This window comes from Trifolium pratense, linkage group LG4, assembly GCF_020283565.1.
Source record: "Trifolium pratense cultivar HEN17-A07 linkage group LG4, ARS_RC_1.1, whole genome shotgun sequence".
NCBI classification, from domain to species: domain Eukaryota; kingdom Viridiplantae; phylum Streptophyta; class Magnoliopsida; order Fabales; family Fabaceae; genus Trifolium; species Trifolium pratense.
In genome coordinates, this window is record NC_060062.1 from 39261944 (window position 1) to 39284051 (window position 22108).

The window sequence follows — 22108 nt, forward strand, 5'->3', positions numbered from 1 at the left end:
CATGCGTCCAATAATAAACCGACACATCATGTATGGTCATTAAAAATACATGATGTGTCACATTCATTAAATGATGTGGCAACGCGTCATTGGATGTATGTGTAAAAATAATTTACACCGACAGTGCACAACAATTAAACTCTTTTTTTTTTTTTTTTTGAACAAGCCAAAAAGATATATGCAGGGAGTTGAAGTTCGAACCTCAGACACCCCACAGATTTACAGTAAAAAGATCTTGAAACCGCTTTTGTACAGGTCATTAAAAAACATAAGATAGGATAAGATTTATTGATTTAAAGAAGTTTATATATAAGTATAAGGAGAATGTGCTCTTAGGGCACATGTTAAGAAGACAAATAAAAATATTCCGAATCCAAATCAATACATCCAAAGCACAAAAATTCAAAAACAAATTACAAATTAATTACTTCATAGAATATATATTAAACTAAGTCACACCCAATAAACTCAATAAAACAATATATGTTGTCAAATGTGTAATACTTGTAGAGAGGGAGTGTTTTTTTTTTTTGATAAGCAATATTGAATTATAAAGGAGTATAAGGGGTACTCAAACCCTTACAATTCAAATCGAAAGATTAAATGCTTTGTAAACATGCAACGGGATTAATACACCAATCCGCAAAGGAATAAGTGAACTTGTGACCGGCTCTGCCACTAAACCAAATCCACGAAATTGCCATGATATTATCAATCAATATAGATACATCTGCCACCTCCCCTCGAAAAATGATATTGTTCCTCAATCTCCATAAACACCAGTTAGTAGTTAACCAAATCAAATGTCGCAAGTAAAAAAACTCGAGTCTTCATAAACTAATGAGAGGAGACTCGGGTGGATAGTGGATAGTGAGTGTGAGGGAGTGTGAGATGAGTGACAAGTAAAAAAACTCGAGTCTTCATAAACTAATGAGAGGAGACTCGGGTGGATGGTGGATAGTGTTTCAATCTCGATCCACCTTCCACTGAATCAAATCAATCCAGTGGTTAGTGTTTGTCCCATTTTTTCGAATTAGGGTCTGATCAGATCCGTTACTTGTAGGCAGTAGCGGACCCAGGGGGTGGCTGGGGAGGGCCACGGCCCACCCCAAAAAATATGAAATTACTTAAATACCCTTGGTAAAATTTATAAAATTAAAAATATATACTGTATATATATTGAATGAAGCGAAAAATTACAAAGGGCGCTGGTTCAACCCTCACCAGCATCAATTTTTGAATTTTTTATGTTTTCCTCTTTAAAGAAACACTCTCCGGCCACAATTTTTGGATTCCTAAAAAGATATTTTATTTATTTATAGGTACAAAAGAAAAACAGTTGATTTTCAGGACAAAAAATGGATAGTTTCTATTTATTTATTTTTTTCTAAAAATACACAAACTATTTTGAATTAAAAACCAATCATTATTTTTTATATAATATAATAAAATATATTATTTTTCGATAATCAATTTTGTGCAAATATTTTAAAGTAAGTTATTGATAATTTCAAGCTGCTTAACACATGTGGAATATTATTTAAAGTATGTAATTTACTTTTTTTATGAACAATTTTTTTTAAAAAAACAAATTGTGCTTATTAGCGGCCCACCCGAATTTTATTTCCTTCTGCTTGTAGGCTAAGCCAAACTCACTAACGAACCAAATTTTATACACCCCTACTTTCAACTACCAAGATCAAAATCCTCTCATTTTCTTCAAAAAATAAAATAATAAATAACTCCACTTATGAGAGAAGTAAACACAAAAATGAGTTTGGTAGAACCCGTGTCTTTTCTCTCTTCAAATAGAGAGGATCACAATTCCCAAGCCTTTATTGACTCCCCCTGATTTAGGTTCTTGAGAGAATCTTGTGAAGTTTTTCGTTCATATTCTTGGAAATGATAGTAGATTGGTTGCAAAAGCAATCATAGGAATAGAACATGTTAAACTTTTTATTTTTTGAACAGAAAAACAAAATTTATTAAGTGGAAGAAAGTACAAATAGTACTCTACCCACAAATCGGACAAAAAGTTTTTTGAACAGCGAAATCCTATTTATTGAGTGTGAAAAGTTTTCATATCTTACGGTGAATAAACATTGTCAATACATCATGCATCAACAAAGCTTAATTGCTTATTCACCATCGGCCTTGTTTTCAATTATTTCAACATGAATCTGATACGAGTGTATGGTGTGCTCTTATCATTGTCGACGCATCATTAGTCGACCATGGTTATTAATTGTCAACAGTGTTTTCAATTATTTGGCCCACATTAATCAAATGGGTTCAAATAAGGCAATACAAACAAGTCCTAATTCAGATTTACAAGGAAGTAGCAGAAACATCACCTGATACACCGGACTGTTTGAAAAGCTTCCCAAGTAAATATGTTCCGGACCAGTGACCACTAATGCACACTCCCTTCAAAAACAGAGTTTCCAGGTACAATAGACACTCCATGACCAACTAGCTCTAATAACATGTAAATTGGTAAGAAAAAAATATGTAAATTGATTGGAATCAGCAATAGTTTTTCAACGAATGTAAAACAATGTGGATAAGAAAAATTGTAATAGTAATGGTTTAGATGTAGTTTGAATTACCAGTAAACCAATAGAACTATTGATATGATGTATGGAGCATTGCTTGAGAAAGAATCTGCAAACTACTGACATGTTTCATCCAGTCACATAAACCTTGCCATTGATAAACCAATAAAATCAATTTCTAAAACATTCTTAAACTTTATAACACTAGTGAAAGCACTAAAGAGTTCTATTTATATAAAAAGTAAACAAAACAAAACTTCAAGGAGAATGATAAAGCATTTTAATACAGATTAAATAACCTTGAAAATAGGAGAATGATAAAGCTTGTTGCTTCCCACAAACCACAATTACATTGCCTATTCATTATCTAAACAAACACTAATAATGAAAATAGAAAACAAAAGGGTCATATGCATGATTATTGTGAAAAACGCTTAGTATTAAGTGCAATCTAAGTGCATCATTTATTCTTTATTTTTTTAATTGATACAACTAAGAGAAACACTTACAAAAATAAGTGTACAAAATCCTCCAGAAGCAACCAAAGGGGTAACGAGTGTCCCACGGGTTGTCCGCTTCTAAACCAGGACTTACAATACCCGCTATGCTAATTGCTTCATTGTGATTTTCAATAAAAAAAGCATCATTGGAATCCTCATGAGTAATGTGTTCCTCATTCTCCTCAAACATAGGAGTTGATTTGTCCATGTTCAAAGAAAGTAAGGTGGCCTGTGCTTCAAGGACTCCATCCCTCAGTCCACTAAAGTATGTCGCACTCAATAGATCTTGAATCTCTTCCAAGTTCTGGAATTCTTCAATTTCAGCATCAAAGAGGCTCAACAATTCTTCTTCTTTTTCTTTCAAGACAGCATTCAGCTTCTTATGCTTTGTAACCTCTTTGAAGCCTTCTTTACCAATGTCTGCGCTAATCTTCGTTCTATTCAAAGAAGATTTTGAGTCAGAAATGCTTGATTCCTTTGCTTGTGAATCATCATTACCATCAAGGGCATGATGCTTCTTTGAATTAGGATCAGTAAATTGAGGGTTAAGCTTTTCCATAAAATCACCATATTGATTTTTCAAAGGAAGAAGATGACTATCTTTATCCTGAGTAGAAATTTCATTTTTATTCCCCTCAAACACATGAGTTATTATGTCCATGTCCAGAGTGAGCAATATGGCCCGTGATTCAAGGAGTCCATCCCTCATTCCATTTAAGTATGTATCTGTCATCAAATCATGAATCTCTTGAGTTCTGGAATTCTTCATTTCCATCATCATAGAGCCTCTCCAATTCTTCAGCTCTTCCTTTCAAAACAGCAGCCAGCTTCTCATCAAGGCTGTGACGCTTCTTTGAATTATCCGTAGTAGCAGATTCCTTTTCAATTTCTTCAATTTTCTTGTGCAGAGCATTGTGTTCCTCCAACAGCTTGCAGAAGAGTTTACTCTTGGCCCTCCCCGAGTAACAACCTCCTTTCTTCATCATCATGAATGATTCCAGCAAAGGATCTTCAGAGCTTGGAACCACTATTTCAGTCCAATCTATTCTTTGAAACATCACGTGATGGCCCTCCTTCCATAACACAGTATTTAGTATTTCCCATTCTTTCTGAGTGGGAAAGCTCAACTTATCTTCTAGAAGTCCATTGATAATTCCTTCCATGTATATCTTCATTTCTACCTCGGACACTGGGACTGACAATCTAACCCATTCACCTCTATTATAGGCAGAAATCATGGTAGTGTCTATATCTAGAGAAGGCAAGCTACTCTGTGCTTCACCAAGTCCTGCCCCCATTCAGTTCATGAATATCCCTGTCATTATTTCATCCTGCTCAGCATGGCTGTCTTGGGCCTCTGAACTTCCCTGATGGCCAGAGGTTGAAGCTTCTCCTACACCTATGGCAGCGTTTATTTCCTCTGCACGGTCAAAATTTGTTGGATCATCTTTATCATCACGTGATTCATTGAGATACCGAAGAATACATGCCAGGGTGGAATTTTTATCATCTAGTGGTTTACCTTCTAATGCATCTTGAGCCTCCTTATTTATGCCACTCACGATTGCCAGCAGGTCTTGCAAATGATCTTTTGAAAAGCGATCTTCCATGTCCCTAGCTTCTGACAACACTCCAGCTAACATTTCATCTAGAGCTAACTCATCTATCAACTTCATTTGTTCTAGCTTATGATCTTTTGGAGGAACTACTGTCTGTGGGTGATATGTCAGCTACTTGTGAGTACTTTGGGTCGGGACACATGAACTGGACATATTCTTCCATGTAGGTTCCTTGTTTGTACACAAATACTCCCCAATCACTTAGTGTCACAGTGGACTGCGCTTCATATGAAATCTGCACTTGATTCCACTCATGCTCAAGCAATGCATCAAGGCCCAGCCATTCCTCGTCACTGAACAAGAGTCGCAAATCACAAACTAACACATGATTTTGTTCAATTCTGAAGTTGTAATAGCCTTTCCGAAAGACACATAGACCATTTATAACCAAGTGAAGCTCAACAAGTAGACGCCAAGATTGTCTGGTCATCCCAGTTACCCCTGGAACACCAATGCTAAAGCAACTACGGGAAACTTCTTACGAGCCCAAAAACACGGATTTCCTCCTTTGCAGCTGTAGTCAAACCAATTCGGAACCCCAGTTTGCATTTGAGGCATCACAATCTCTATTCCACGTCTCTCGTTTTTCACCTGTCATATTACAAAAACCAAAATATCGGTATCATTTATATCTAAAGTCCATGTTGCACCCTGTGACTGATATATAAAGCAAGCAAGCAAACCTTATAAAAGAGTTAATTTTGACCCACAAACGAACTACGCATGAAATACATTATAAAAGTAAACTGATACTAATTTTGAACCACAAACAAGCTTTAACTTTCATGTCTCATTCTTATAGTCTGTTTGATTCGTAAGGTATTAGTATTAAACTTATAAATAGTACATATGACAACATCTATTCGTCACATTTTCCAATGCTACCCTTTTTATTTGCACATATAGCAATACTAAGAAACTAATTTTTTGGGGCAAACGGACATCAAATACCTTTGCTGACAGAAAATCATCTCTACGATCATGCTATACCTACGATTACACCTCTGTTATTATGTCAATTAGTCGTTTTTATCTTAAAATTTGAATGTACCGGTACAATAAGTCATTAAAATAATAATTTAATGATTATATTTATTTATCAAAAAATATTTGCCGATTATTGTATTTTAGAGATAATAAGTTCATAAGAAAAAAGAAAATTGTTTATAAGCAAGCATCGCACTAATATTTTATTTTATTTTTAACATTTTTTCATAAAAAATTCTATATTGACTATTATGATGAATAAAAATTCAAAAAAATCTCAAATTTTATATTTTTAACAGTTTTACTAAATAATATTTAGTTATTATAATATTTTTAATGATAGATTTTTTTTTTCTTTTATAAAATATTTCAAATGTACTATAGAATTTTCCTAAATTAATATTGTCACATCAATAAAATATGACCCAAAAATAAAATGAGACCAAAATTCTAAAAAATTTAAATTGGGAGATCAAAATTTATTTTTTTGAAAATAGAGAAGAAAGTGCACTTGGGTCTGTTTGGTAAAAATAAGCTATAAGCTAGCTGATAGCTGATAAGCTAGCTGATAGCTGAAAAGCTAGCTTATAGCTGATAGCTGAAAAGCTAGCTTATTGAAATTAAAGTGTTTGGTAAAATTAGCTTTTAAAATGGTTATTAAATATAAAATTACATAATTGATAGTGGGTAGTTTATTTTTTAGAGTGAGTAGTTATTAAATTAAAGGGTAAAAATGAAATAAAGTGTAAAAAACTATAAGCTATAAGCTCAAATGCTACTTGAAATAGCATCTGAAAAAAAGCTATAAGCTAGTACAAAAAACTTGTTACCAAACACCTCTAATTTTTTGAAACAAGCTTATAAACTCATATAATAAGCTATAAGCTAGCTTATTTGTGTTACCAAACAGATAAATTTTTGAAGTCTAAAATAAAGGCATATATTCACAAAATAAAGGCGTCAACTAATTTAGGACAAGCATGTCAGACGTCTCCAAAGAAAAGTTGAAGCATCTATTTTCTGAATAGTGCGATTTGTTTCTCAAAATGTCCCCCATGCCCCTTTAAAATTCCAACAATATCCCTCTCCCAAATTTTTTTCCGTAATATCTCTCTGAAGGGACAAAAACCGACGTGTGTGTAGGGAAAAAGGGGACAAAATATCTAATAGTGCATGGCAACTCTGAAAAAAATCGAATAGTGCATGGGGGACAATAACTGACATCCAGAATTCTCAACTTGGTGCATTAAGGAATTTTTTGAAGCTCATAACACCAACTAACATCAAGAAATGTCAAGTGATTAGACTCTTTAATGCACGCTGGGAGAGAGACCAAATTGTTATATGATACAATCAATTCTTCTAATTTTGGAAAACATGTGAGAATTGCTTCAATATCTTATTTTTTTTAATGACTAATATATTATATATAGATATAAAAATAAGAAACATACAAGAGAAAAATCAGAAAAGTAAATCGGTACCAGAAGTACACTCCACCAAAAAAACAAAAGACAAAAAAACTACAAAGAAACAACGAGGCACACCAACATGACACTACAGGTAAGACAAAGCAGCTATATCTACCACCCCATCCATTTCCCCTATCACCGATCCATCTTCACCATTACTTACTACTGACCCTGATAGTGCCACCAATGATCATACTACAGATCATGGTGACACTGATCCTATGCCTAACAATGATCATCTGAGAAGATCTGCTAGACCTACACATAGACCAACACACTTATTTGACTATGTTTGCAATCTCTCTACAGGTTCAGTGTTGCCATCATCTCCAGGTATTTCTTATCCTATCTCTCATTTTCATTCTTGTGCTAACTTGTCTGCTTCTCATAGCAAGTTTGCCTTGTCCTTGACCATTGATGATGAGCCAGTCAGTTATCACCAAGCTAGTATGCAAGAATATGTTAGGTTAAAGCTATGAATGTTGAACTTCAAGCTTTACAACAGAATAAAACATGAATATTTGTTGATGCATTAACTGCTATAAACTCTTGGCATTTATAGTGAGAACCCTTATTGCATTAACTGCTATAAACTCTTGGCATTTACATCAGTTAGATGTAAATAATGCTTTCTTACATGGAGATTTGCAAGAGGATGTATGTATGGAGACAAATTTACTGCTCTACTAGTATATGTTGATGACATCTGTTAGACACACAATTTAAAATTAAAGATCTTGGTCAATTAAAATACTTTCTAGGGATTGAGGTAGCTCATTCCAAAGTTGGAATTACTATTTGTCAGAGAAAATATTGCCTAGATTTGCTTCATGACACAGGGCTGCTTGGAGATTTGCTTCACCCATTTCATTACGTTCTGAAAAACGCAGAAATTCAACGGTATATTCTGTCACTGATCGCTTGCCCTGAACACATTCAATATACATCTTATACAGAATTTGTTCATAATCTTCAGGTAAAAATCTCTCAAGCATCAATTGTTTCATCTTCCACCAAGTTCGAATGGGATTTTTTCTCTGCCTTTGAACGACGAGTTTGTCCCACCAGTCAACGGCGGTACTTTTCAGCCTGATTGCCACCATCTTAACCTGCTTGTGCTCAAGGACGTCCATGACATCAAAAAAATCTGTAAACATCAATTTTCCAATCTAAAAATTCCTCTACTCCCATCGTTCCATAAAACAATGGAATATCTGCTTTCACGCCGTAATCATGGTGATTGCCACGATCGTTTCCTTCTTCAGTCACGACCTCCTCTTCTTCTGAATTCGAATCATCCATCATATGATTGTTTCCACGACCTCCTCCCATGTTCAAATTGATTCGGTTGTTGTTGTTAACGTTGTTGTTGTTGGATAACTTTGTCACCTGTGTTGTCAGAGCGGTGATGGCCGCGGTTAAAGCCGCTATGGCAGCATCAAACGCTGCTTTCGTCATCGGTTGATCTCCCATCTGATCACTTTATGAAAGAACAGGGGAAAACGCTAAAAACCCTGCTCTGATGCTAACTTACGCAGAACGGAAGCACTAGGTTAGCAAAACGCTAAAAACCTAAATGATAATAACAAGCCGCCAGCACAAACTTGTCAAAATAGGGTTTTGGAGTCCACCGAAGGTTGAGATGTATTAGAATTTTTGAGGCCTATACTCACCCACAAAAGCTAGCTTAAAAGTTGAGGTTTGCACTACACTTATAAAGGCTATCTATGCCATATCTCTAGCCAATGTGGGACTTCTAACACACCCCCTCACGTCCAGAACTGAACAAGTTGGAACGTGGAATCAACAACAAGTGACCCCAATATGGGAGGTCTCCACAACAAACAACAAAAGGCTATCTATGCCATATCTTTAGCCAATGTGGGACTTCTAACAAGATGAAACTCAAATATTTTTATTGAATGAAAAAACCGACTGTCAGTCTACAACCGTTTAGCTTAAATAGGGAAAAGACAAAACTCCAATGGGCCGAAATTAACAAAGGGAAAAATAATAATAAACTGGCAAAAATATTAAATTGCTAAATAAACCCCCTTCCTACATCATTTTCTATCTTTTATATCCAAGCTAAACATGTTAGACATTTATCATGTTTAGCTTGAGGGAGGGTGTTAAACATATAGCTGCTTGGAGATTGCTTATACAACAAGCTAGTGGTGTATGGTAACTATAGTGAGGATACCATAGTTTAGTATTGACTCTTGCTTAGCTGGCAAAGTTAGTTACAATTTGTTAGAGTTAGTTTCATGTATATAAGCAAACTTAATTACTTTCATTCAATACAATAATCAAGAAGTTTTTCCTTCTTTTCTCTCTGTTTTGCTCTCTATCATGAGTTTGTTACTCATCACCATCAATAACTTCATGACAACGAGACCCAACAAGACTCCACAAAAAACTCTAACGATTCCAACATAAAGTAGGATTTATACCCCACTCATAAAAGGAAAACAAGTAGTAAGAGTTCTTACCTAAAAATCACTTTAAACATAAAAGCTTCAACATCTTCATCTGACAAACCACTATCTTTATTTAAAAGAATAATTCTATTTCCAGAATGCATTCTTTTTGATGTTGAACGTTCATTGGCATCTGGAGGGCTATCAGGTAGAAATCTTCTGAAAGTACCAAGTTCATAACATCCAAAAAAGTATAAAGCTTCAACATTTGGTAACGTGAATAAGCTACTTGGTAGATATTCGAGTTTACGGCTCCATTGCATGTTTAATGAAACAAGTCCAATAAGATTACCAACGGAATTTGGCAGCTTCTCAATAGAGGTATTGGTCATATCAATATTCAATGGTTTATCCATCTTGTTCACTATATCTGGAAAGTGTTTAAGTTCACGACAATCATTAAGTCGAAGGACTTCTAGAGATGGTAAGAACATTCTTTGCGGAAAGTTTCTAAGTTGACTGCATCCCGAAGCGCTTAAGTGGACAAGATGTTTGAGAAATCCAATGGATTCATGAACCATAGTTAAGTTCACACAACGGTCAAGTTGCAATTGTCTCAAACATTCAACTTTGGATACGTCAGGCATTGTTGTGATAGATTGATTATGTGAGAAATTCATGACAGTCAGATATGAAAATTTCTGTCAGAAGAACAAATTAAAAAATAGTCAATCAAACTAAGTTATTGTTATATGTAAAAATGAAATGAAAAGAATAAATAAAAGGAAGTTTTGATTTAACCTTAAATGGCACATTCATTGTAAGTTGACTATAAGGCAAATTTAAGATGATGATATTTCTCGGATAAAATTTTGGTGGGAAAGTTTCTGAAGGGTATTCCTTCCAGTCAAGTAGCCTTAAATGATTTGGTAGATGTTTAGGCTCTGACGAAAAAGTTATATTTTGAACAATGAGAATTCTGAGACGGTTCATCTTCTCAAAAGTATAATCATCCAAATATACTTCTGTTGTATATTCAGGAGGTTCAAGCATTATCCCTTGAATTGCATCACTCCCCTTTGAAACAAATAAAAACAGATAAAGTGAATTGCATCAACGTAATGTATAAATGAGAAGTACAGATGATTTGATGCTTACTGAATCGTTGGTCGATAATACATCAATGACATCTTGATGAAACCATAATCTACTACGTTTTGCAGGATTATTTGGTGCCTCTTGCCTAACAATCTCTCTACCCATATCCTGTATTAGATCATGCATATTCAAGTATCCATTATCAACATTCAAGAGAGATTTATTAACAAGCTCTTCAATATTTGATGCTGCACTGAATTCATCTAGTATTTCTTCAACATATTCTATTCTTTTCCCTTTGAAGAAGCAAGCTATATCTAGAAAAACACTTTGAGCATTAGACTCCAACACATCATAGCTTACTTTAAGCACATCTTGAATCCCTTTACGCGGAATCCTCGCATAATCTTTCAATGCAGACTCCCAAGCTTTTAAACTTTTTCTAGTAGCCAAATTGGAGCCTATAACTTTTAAAGCCAATGGAAGACCTTTTGCATAACCAACGGCACGAGAAGACACAGCTTCATATCCTATTTTAGGATTGCTTTGTCCAAAGGCATTTCTACAAAACAACTCAAGAGAATGTTGATCATTAAGTTCAATCATCTCATAAGTCTTAACTTCTATTGGATGAGTACCCATGAGCAAACCTTTGTCCCTTGTAGTTATAATGATCCTACTACCTGGACCAAACCAATCACTTCCTCCTGCCAAATTTTCCAATTGTTTCATCTCATCAACATCGTCAAGTACCAAAAGAACCTTTTTCCTTCCAAGCTTGTGTTTAATTTCATAGATTCCTTTACTTGTACTTCCCAACTTAGAATCTGACTGCTCAAACATCTCTGATAAAAGTGTCAGCTGTAAATCTTCTAAGCCATTGATTTTGTTTGATTTCTCTCTAACATTGGCAAGAAAACAAGCAGCTTTAAATTGGTGCCTAATCTTGTCATACAATGCTTGGGCAAGACTTGTTTTCCCTATTCCACCAAGTCCATATATGCCCAACATGCATACAATATCGTCATTTGGCTTCAAGTCTAGAAGTGACTTCGCTTCTTCTATGCGTTGATCAAGTCCAACTGGATTCTCACCATCAAATAAAGATTTAGGAGGTATCTTAGCATGGACCTTTTCGACAATCTCTTTAACATGATCGATTTCGAACCTGTAAAATACAACACATTATTATTTTTAATAACAGGGATTATTTCTTTCTAGAAACATAAATTCAATAACAAAATATATTATCGGTTAATAATATGTTTTGTCATCGATAATTAGAATTTAGAAAATAGCTACTGCTCTTCCAACAAAAGCAAATTAAATATAACGAATTTTGATTTTAGTTTGTAAAAATAAATTTGAAATATTTTCATCCTTCCAAAATTTTCTACTTTAGTTTTTGGTTTCATATGGACATATTTTTGATATATTTTTTTAACATACTATGAACATGGCATAATAAATAAACATAATATGAACACATATTTAACATGGAAGAGTTATACCTTTGACAATAACATGAACAAAAATTAGTTATTAGGAACAAATAACAATACAACTAAAAAATTTAGGACGAGGAAGTTTTTATGTTTAGGAACTAAAATTAAAATTCGCTATATTTTAAGGGACTAAATATATATTTAAAACTTATTTTTATAATTAGACTCGATTTTGATACTATGTTGAGAATAATGAGACTCGATGCACTCAAATTTACGAAATAGTATTCTCTACGATATTTGAGGGTTTCATTTTATAGACAGTGGCACATAGAATAAAATAATATTACCTCCGTTCCAAATTATAAGTTGTTTTAAGAAAAAAAATTGTACCAAATTATAAATCACGTTACAATATCAATTAAACATATTTAATATTATTTTTCCTAATATACCCATAGCTATTTATTACTTTTTTTTTTTTAATAACAAGGAAGGCCTAAACTAGAAAATTACGACGATATCTTCTTTCAATTCTTCAAGTTATCAATTTTATAAACTAACTTCCGTCAAAAAAAAAAATATATTATAAACTAACTAATAATTTCTCTTTTAGTTTGATCTTAATTTGTGTAATTTAGAGCTGATGGTAGTATCATTTAATTATGTGCCGTCCACTCTCATATACCGGAGATGATACCTCAAAATTTATCAACAATTCTAGCTTAATGGAGACGGTTGTTACCAAATTTTAAAAACCGTTAAAAAATAATTTTTCAGCCACCAAAGAGATTACTGGGTTGAGTAGTAGACTAGATCGCTCTTTTTAAAACGTTTCGCGGCACTGTCCAAAATTGTGTAAGCAGACTATCAACCACGAACAATTGTATACCGATTTGCTACTGCACTAGAAATCGGGCAAGAAATACACCTTGAATGGTACTACATTATCAACCTATTACCCATATTGATACTACAATATCAATCAATATAATGGCACTGAGGTCATTCTAATATGGTACTAAGACCAATCTTAAATCAAAGGGATTATGGTACTATGATCATTCTTAATTTCAAAGGAACTAGTGATACTTTCAAACCAAATTAGTAATAATCACGTTTCTCTTTTGTTCAAAATTTCAACTTATGAAACATGCTCATATACAGCAAATAATTTTGTTAGAATTAAAAGTCTAACAACACAATAGAGCAAATTCAATATAGACATATCAAACTTAAAATCTACAAAGAAAATCCATATTTAGTATCAAATTCTAAAGTGTGAATTCATAATAAATCACCCAAACCAGTAACAGCAACGGCATTAAGATTCAATAGTTTGTTCAATGCATTTACATCATTTGATGAGAATCAATTGCATACACATAAACAGTGTTATCGTTTAACATGTTTATTAACAATAAGGAATTGAACTCAGGCTTATTAACAATTCACAATTGAATGTTAATTACCCTGAAGCAAGATTGAACCAAAGCTAATACAGAGAACATACCAAAATATTCCTGCATTGCATATAGGTCGCAAAGTCAAAACCTTTATTTTCTTCTAAACTCACTCCCTTTCTTGCTTTCAACAAGGTCATAAGGAATTTGACCAAATTTCTAGAATCATTGCTATTATATTGGTTATTTCCCTCTACCCAAAAAAGTGACACTTTGGAACCACCACAGTTTTATCCGGCGGCAGCTGATGTTATTGTCTCAACTAGGGTTGTTTCTCATAAACTTGACAGTTACAAATTGATGGAAAATAAATCACAATAAAATAAATAAAGTGCGCAATCTTATCGATGTGGACTTAATTTATTTATTTTTCCAAAATACACATTAGTATGTTACACATGCTGTATACTCTAGAACCTGATGTGGGACTCGATATTTTATTTTCAATTCACACATTATGCTCTTTCATCTTTTTTGACTAAACAATATCGTGCTCTTTTTTTTTTTCTTTTTTCTTTTGGCTTTTACCACCAGTTAAATCTGGTTCAGGGGTCAGTTCTGACATCAAGTGATTCCAGCCTCCTCCCGATCAGAGTTACGGGGATCGAATGTACTCTTTGTTCCAACAGAGGACATCTAAAGTTCTAATGACAATAAATACACATTTATATAACAGAATTGTACACAACACAAAGATTATATATATAATATAATATATATATATATATATATATATATATATATATATATATATATATATATATATATATATATATATATATATATATAATAATAACAGAATTGTAGTTAGATACATACCCAGTGTGGATGTGGTGACCTTTCAAGTCTGCCACTTCAGACAATGATGCTCTCCATGCTTTTATTTTTTCTGAATCTTTTCCAAACCTCTTCTCATGAGCAACCATGGCTTCTCCATAGCTCTTTCTTTGATTTCGTACATCCGATGGATCAACATGGTAAAATATTGGAAAAGCAATTTGTTCCTTGTTTCTTTTGGTACATTCCATGATCTTCGCGAGTTCATTAAGGCACCACTTAGAAGATGCATAATCCTCAGATAAAACAATAACAGAGATATTAGATTCTTCTATGGCTTTATAAAATGCAGGTGACAATTCTTCCCCTATTTTCAGACTTTTATCATCATAGAAAACTTTGATTCCCCTCTTCTGAAATGCATCAAGAAGATATCCAACAATATTTTCCCGTGTGTCTTCTCCTCTAAAACTGAGGAAAACATCATAGGTGAAACGATCCGACTGTTCTTCATAATTTGCCATAGACATTTATAGTGAACAGATCAACCACACTTTTGAGAATGTTATAACAGAACACTGAAGACAATACAGTAATATTGCAGTATAGATAAAAGAACGTTAACAGGAGGATGTGTGTGTGTACACATGCACACTGCAATTATACTGCAAGTAGTTAAGAACACACAGCATCAACGAAGCAAGTATATGAAGTTTCTTGGGAGGTTCCTATTGACTATTGGTCGCAACTTGGCTACCCACCTTATCTATATAAGGTGTGTGGTTGAGAAAATGCAATTTATAATATCATTAAAATGTATAATTTTATACAACTTTTAATATTTGTAGATTTATATGGGTAGCAGGTCAATAATAAGCTATTATATAGTTTATAAGTTAAAAAATCTTTCGTCAAAAAAAAAGTTAAAAAATCTGTTTAATAACAATTTTTTTATTACGAGTTTATAATGTATTTTATTAACTTATAATTTATAGTTTATTTTTTGGACGTTATTTCAATTAGCTTATTATTTTTTCTTCCACTTTTACCCTTATTTTTTCTTCCACTTTTATCCTTTATTTTTCGGGCGAAAAGTTTTTTGAACAGCAAAATCCTCTTTATTAAATGCGAAAAGTGTCCATATCTGACCGTGAATAAAATATTGTCAACACATCATGCGTCGACCAGAGAATGGATTCTCTCAATTTTATTTTCCTCAATTTTCCTAATCTCTACCTTTCAATTCATTTTTTTCCTTTTGTCAAAAAAAAAATTCATTTTTTTCCTCTTTTTCTTTTCTCTTTCCTCACAAATCAATGGCTAAGATCCTACTATTTCCCTCATGTAATGGAGAGAATCCATTCTCCGTCGACCATCCTCTTTATTAAATGCGAAAAGTGTCCATATCTGACCGTGAATAAAAATGTGAAAATATACAAGAGTTTGATAAAAAGTAATGACCAAAAATTGTGATAGAAAATTTTTCAGAGACCAAAAAGTGCAGAAAAAAAAATCTGTAGACTTGAATATGGTTATGACTCATGAGATATTTGAGATACACAAATAAAGTGTTATATTGTATACATTGAGGATTATCTATTGTATTAAAATAATACAAGGATGTTTAATAAAACTTTTGATAAGAAAATAAATATTTGTGTGGACTAATTTTTTCAATATGGGGGTTTGTCGCTTGGAATTCTTTCAAGTAGACTTGAATAAATGATTTGTTTGGAAAATTAATTCTACCAAATGTGGGAGTGTTGTCACTTGAAAATTTTTAAGTAGACCTGTACCAATAAATCTAAATATAAATTTAATTTCTCCCTTAATGGAGATGTTGTTGCTTAGAATTTATCTAAGTAAGCCTATGTGTTGGAGTTTTATGTTTGCCTCATTTTGCTAAAACAAATATTCAAGTTAGATGTTGAACTGAATGTTTCAACATCTGGTACAAGCAAGATGTTGGATAGAATGCTTCAACATTGGATACCACATCCAGTGGGTCGGGCCTGATGTTTTCTTAATCTCGCGCCTTTTTATATTTATGGAATCCACGTGTTTTTACTTGTGCGCCAAGTAGCCCCATTCCTATTGTTCTAGAAGGCGACCATGACCTAGTTTTGTTTCAGAATGCATCAACTATTTATGGAAACAAAAGATTCGATTGATGAATATTCCTTGAAGGAACTTTCGGACCTGCTAAGTTTTGTGAAGCTGAATTCAAGACCTAGCCCGTGCTAGCTCAGGTTATATAAAGCCTAAACCCTTTTGTAAACGACTGAAGCCACAATTATGTTTTGACAAAGCGTGTGTTTAGGGTTTTAGTATTGTGTCTTTGTGTTCTTGTTCTTGTGTTACCTTGATGCAGGATTAATGACTATATGTTATTGTATTGTAAGCTTCTAAGCAAGGAGATAGTGTGTGTGTGAACCATTCCTAAGCTTTGAAGTACGAAATTGGTAAATGTTTTTAAGAAGTGTGTCTTCAAAACAAACTGTAACGTGTACGATCACAATGGCTGTGATTGAGAGGAGTTGAGGTGGGACCTCATACCTAAGTGTGTCTTAGGTAAAGTATAGAACGAGTGGTGATTAGGTGATGAGTCACAAACGGGGCGTTTATTGAGGATTCACTCCTAGATTTGTATTCCCCCAGAGTAGGTTGTTATGCTGAACTGTTGTTAACAAATAACTGTGTTATTTTGTTTACTGTGTTTTACGTTTCCTTATTGTTCATCTAGTACTGTGTTGACGTGGTGTTGGATCATCGGATCAAACATCATATATATCGCCTTACAGTGTTGGAGCATCGCGTTCAACATCGTGATACTAGTGTGCCAGAATTTCACTATGATAATATATCATAGATGTCCATTTGAAAATGAATGATGAAATATTGATTAGGAGACGTCTTAGTCAATGTATTGTGATTTTATGAAACAACGCGCTGTTTGAGTGATGTATATAAAGGATCCTGTGATAACCCACTGAGCAAAAAACTAGTCGATGATATATACATCGAGGGGGATGGATTTATATGTCCAATACAAAAATTGAGTGATGGTAACCCAACATAGATTGTGAAAATTTGCAGGGCAATGTTCGTATGGGTAAGAACAAGTCACTTGTCAATTTAGTGAGACACTATCCATTTTTATTTTGTAAGATTCATCCCTATGGTATAGGATAATGTGTACTAGTACAACGTTGGAGGTTGAGTTTATTCTCTTAATGAATCTATAACTCATAGTGTTGTGCTTGACTGTGGTGTATGCTTGATAGATTCACCTATATGAGTGTTGAGGTGGGGCCGCCTCTATGAAAGCTTGGGCAGACTTTCTAGAGCCACTCATGAAATTCAGGAATAGGTGCAAGACCAAAATGCACCACACCGCGTTGAACAACTTTGGACGAAAGATCAATGTGAGTGATGAAGTGACTGTTTCACATACGGAATGAGATTCATAGAGGTTATAATCTCACCGACATTTTAGTGGATCAAATTTCATTTACTCTATGTGCTAGTTCATAGTCCAAAAGACACTAGTGCTTATACGTTGATTTTTCACGCTTTTGGGAATACCTAAAACTTAAAACTTTAAAATAAATTGTGAGGATTGTAAGATATTTATCTAATAATTTATTTCAAAGTTATTTTATATATTAAATTATTATTATTATTATTATTATTATTATTATTATTATTAATATTGTTATTATTGTTAATTATGCACGTTATGTACCTATTTATTTGGGCGGTTACAACTCTTATTAATAAGCTTTATGGTATACTTAATAACATGACCAATGGTTTGATCAGTTTAAAGGGACTATGAGTATTTATATATTGATATACGTGAGTTTGAGAATGTGAGATATATAGAGAAGAGGTGAGACCGAAAGAGTGAAGAAGAAAGGATATAAGCCATCCAAATATACTGTAAGTTCTGTTGAGCATCCAAAAATTAGTTATATAAAACATTGCTAATTCATATGCCGTGGTAACAAAATGTGATTGTTGTATTCTGGAGGGTATTAGTTACGAGACTAACTGTACATGATAATTTACTCATGGTGGCGAAATACTCTTAAATCCAATGCATTTGCACGTCTCAGTCAAATTCCGATAAACTTCTCTTGTTCCCAATTTTATTTTATAGTTTGTATTATTTAATTCTATTAACAATTCTTTATTTGATAATAATTCTATGTCATATTTTTCCAACATATCAAGGGACCACTTAGAAGATGCATAATTCTCAGATAAAACAATAACTGAGATATTAGATTCTTTTATGGCTTTACAAAATGCAGGTTACAATTCTTCCCCTATTTTCAGACTTTTATCATCATAGAAAACATTGATTCCCCTCTTCTCAAATGAATCAAGAAGATATCCAACAATATTGTCCCGTGTGTCTTCCCCTCTAAAACTGAGGAAAACATCATAGGTGAAACCATCAGACTGTTCTTCATAATTTTCCATATAAATTTAAAAAGAACACTGAAGACAACTACAAGACAATATTTGTGTAGTCTCTCTTTGTGTGACACACTGCAATTATATTAATAATTTAGTTTGGTTGAATTATATAATGCAACTACTCCATATTTATTTAAGAACATTCATCATTGCTTCAAAAAAGAAAAAGAACATTCATCATCAACGAAGCAAGTATGAAGTTTCTTGGGTGGGCTTATTAAGGCTATTAATAATATTTCTTTTGCTAACTTCCTAAAAGAAATAATATTTTTTGCTTTAAAATAAAATAAAATAAACTCAACTAGCTAATTTAAAACACAAAGTTTTTTTTTTTTTTTTTTGACTAAATAAAAGATATTCATTCATTCAAATTGATAAGAGTACATCGATGCAATACAAATCAAAATCGCTAAAAACAAAAAGGATGAATCTGCGAACAAACTCACAGCATCCGTGTTAATAGCATCAAACGGCATATTGCAAAAGCCTACATATTTGACTATATTGAAGTTTCCGGAACATTCATGTCGCCGGATCTGTAGCGTTGATGGTACAAAAGTCATTGATTGGATCTGCACTGGATCAACCTTAATCTTCAAACCTGAAACAAATGAACACCGCACAAAGACGGGACAACAATACTCCGCACTAAGACGGGACAACAATACTGAAAATCAAAACAAAGGATAAAATCGCAAAGATGAAAACAAAACTATAAGACTTAAACTATGTGAAAATCACTTATTTGTATTAAAAAGCAAGAAGAAAAAAATGTAAAGGGGTGATTTTAGGCCAAAAATTGACCTAAAACCACCCCTCTATGGGTGAGAGAAGAAGAAGAAAATCAAAAAGAGTTTTAGGGCCGGCGGTGGTTAAAGAAGAATTTAAAACACAAAGTTGTTCGGTCTGTTTGTACGTATTCAAATTTTCAACAAAGGTGCAGAAATATTCTTCGATATAAATAGTTTATTATGATGATATAGATTTTTTTTATGTGACATCATTATGATAATGAGTAATGCTAGGGACACACCCATGAATACACTATCTTTAACACACTTCAATTTATTGGGTCACATAAGCTAATTATTTTAAACCTTTACCTGTTGACCGGTTAAAGAAGTTATTCTATTTTATTATTTTTTTTATAATTTTCTTACAATTATTGATCACTTTCTCTCCGCCTTTTCCACTGCCCATTACCCAGTGAAGCTTTATTGTTGTTGTTTGTGATGTTTTGAATTATGCAAGTAGTGATTATGTGATTATTGACTATGGGATTATTGATTTGTTGGAAGACAGAACAAAATAAATTAATCAGCAGTAGTGGGTGTGTGACCAGCGTGCTCGCCGGCCGGACCATAGCTGACGGTGACGATATGGTTGTAACTCTCCGATGGTTGGCTTTGTGTGGACTGAAGGGAATGGGATGATACTCGAGATCTGGACGCTTTTATGATGTCCGGTGATGAACGACACTGTGTACTCTCCTCAAGCTCCTCTTCATTTTCTGAAATTTTTTAGCCACAATCATTGAATCCAAAGAACCCATTTACAGTACATCAAATTGAAAGGAAATATTAAACCTTTACGTAAAAGCCATATGCAAATAAAGGGTACCCAGATGATAACCTTTTGATGGGGTTCAAATTCAAAGCAATTGAGAATGAAAAAAATTGTAAGTAAAAAATAATGTTCGTTCCTAACAGGTTCTCTTATGGAATTATTGGAACCAAACAGATGGTGGTGGGAGGTTGAAATGAACATGAAGAACAAAAATGACCAAGAAGATGAAAAGTTTCTTTTTATTCAAATAATAATATAAAAAAATAAAAAATGTTCTATATGAAACCGGTAGCTATAGCAAGTTAATGGATAAAAAAAGTGAATGATGTGGCTTATTGCTATTGGAGTGTGTTAGAGGAGTGTGCTAGAAGGGTGTGTCCCTAGCATTGCTCTTATGATAATAGTATACAAATGACTCTGGACCAAAAAATAAATAAATAATATACAGATGACTAAAATCTTAAGAATAATATAAGGTATACGTGAATTTAGTTCGTTTGGTAGAGATACTGCATTATATATGTAGGAAGTTGAAGTTCGAACCTTAAACACCCAATTTATTTACAGTAAAATATCGAGTCACTATACTATTTAACAAAAGAAAAAAACTCCAAAGATTTTAGTCTAGTACTAAACTAGCAGGTCTTGGATCTGAGATCTTGAAACCACTTTTGTACATAATAAGATTTATTGATTTAAGGAAGTTTATATATAAGGAGAATGTTAACATGTGCCTAAGAGCATATGTTAAGAAGACAAATAAAAATATTCCGAATCGAAATCAATACATCCAAAGCACAAAAATTCAAAAACAAATTACAAAATAATTACGCCATAGAATATATATTAAACTAAGGCACACCCAATAAACTCAGTAAAACAAAATATATTGTCAAATGTGTAATACACCGGTAGAGAGGGAGTGTGAGATGACTGACAAGCTATCGATCACGGACTTCGACACGGACACCGCAACACGAACACGGACACCGCGATACTGTTAATCTAAAAAATATAGGAAACCGACACTGCTACATATTTATAAAACATATAAATTGATAATCAAAATGTATATAAATGTAAATCTAATTTGAGCAAGTTATTTTTTTTAAAAAGTTTTAAAATAAGATATGATAGTATTTTTCCTTTATTTATCCATCTACGATCGAAAAAACTAAAAATATTGTAATCAAAATGTAAGTCTTCAATCCCTCATTGATCAATATTGTTGTTTGACACATTTTTAACTCTTGTAGATATGCCTAAGGATAGTATAAGCAAAGAAAAAATAATTATTTTTGGGACACTTGTCCGACACGTGTCATACGAGTGTCTTACAGGTGTCGGACATCGATCAAAAGAGTGTCATAGTAAAAGAAAAATTGAATTTTTTCCGACACCAATGTGAGCTATCCGACACGTGTCGGACGAGTATCATACGAGTGTCGGACACCGCAACACGCCTAATCATAGAGGTGTCGGTGCTTCACAGGTGACGAGTAAAAAAATTCGAGTCTTCACAAACTAATGAGAGGAGACGAGGGTGGATGGTGGATAGTATTTCAATCCCGTTCCACCTTCCACCGGAATCAATTCACTCCAGTGTTTAGTGTTTTGTCCCATTTTTTCGAATTAGGCCAGATCAGATCTGATCCGTTACTTGTAGGCTAAGCCAAACTCACTGACTAACCAAATTTTATACACCCCTACTTTCAACTACC

At 33.4% G+C, this 22108-nt stretch overlaps 1 protein-coding gene across 3 annotated transcripts in view; it reads right to left on the reverse strand.

The window, feature by feature from the left end:
* The window catches only part of LOC123882297 (TMV resistance protein N-like), a 41448-nt gene extending 23581 nt beyond the window's left edge, over nt 1–17867 (reverse strand). The window contains exons 1-6 of one of the 3 annotated variants that reach the window (XR_006799756.1): nt 14379–17867; nt 10712–11819; nt 10355–10630; nt 9626–10254; nt 4578–5265; nt 2887–4475 (exon numbers count right to left, since the gene is read on the reverse strand). Coding sequence is in view for 2 of the 3 variants with exons in the window: in XM_045931132.1 (XP_045787088.1) it covers nt 5262–5265; nt 9626–10254; nt 10355–10630; nt 10712–11819; nt 14379–14866 (2505 nt within the window). In the remaining variant the exon portion in view is untranslated. Of the gene's footprint in view, nt 1–2886; nt 5266–9625; nt 10255–10354; nt 10631–10711; nt 11820–14378 lie in introns of those variants that run through there. The other 2 variants (XM_045931132.1, XM_045931129.1) reach the window with 2 other exon arrangements.
* Nucleotides 17868–22108: the final 4241 nt, after the last annotated feature.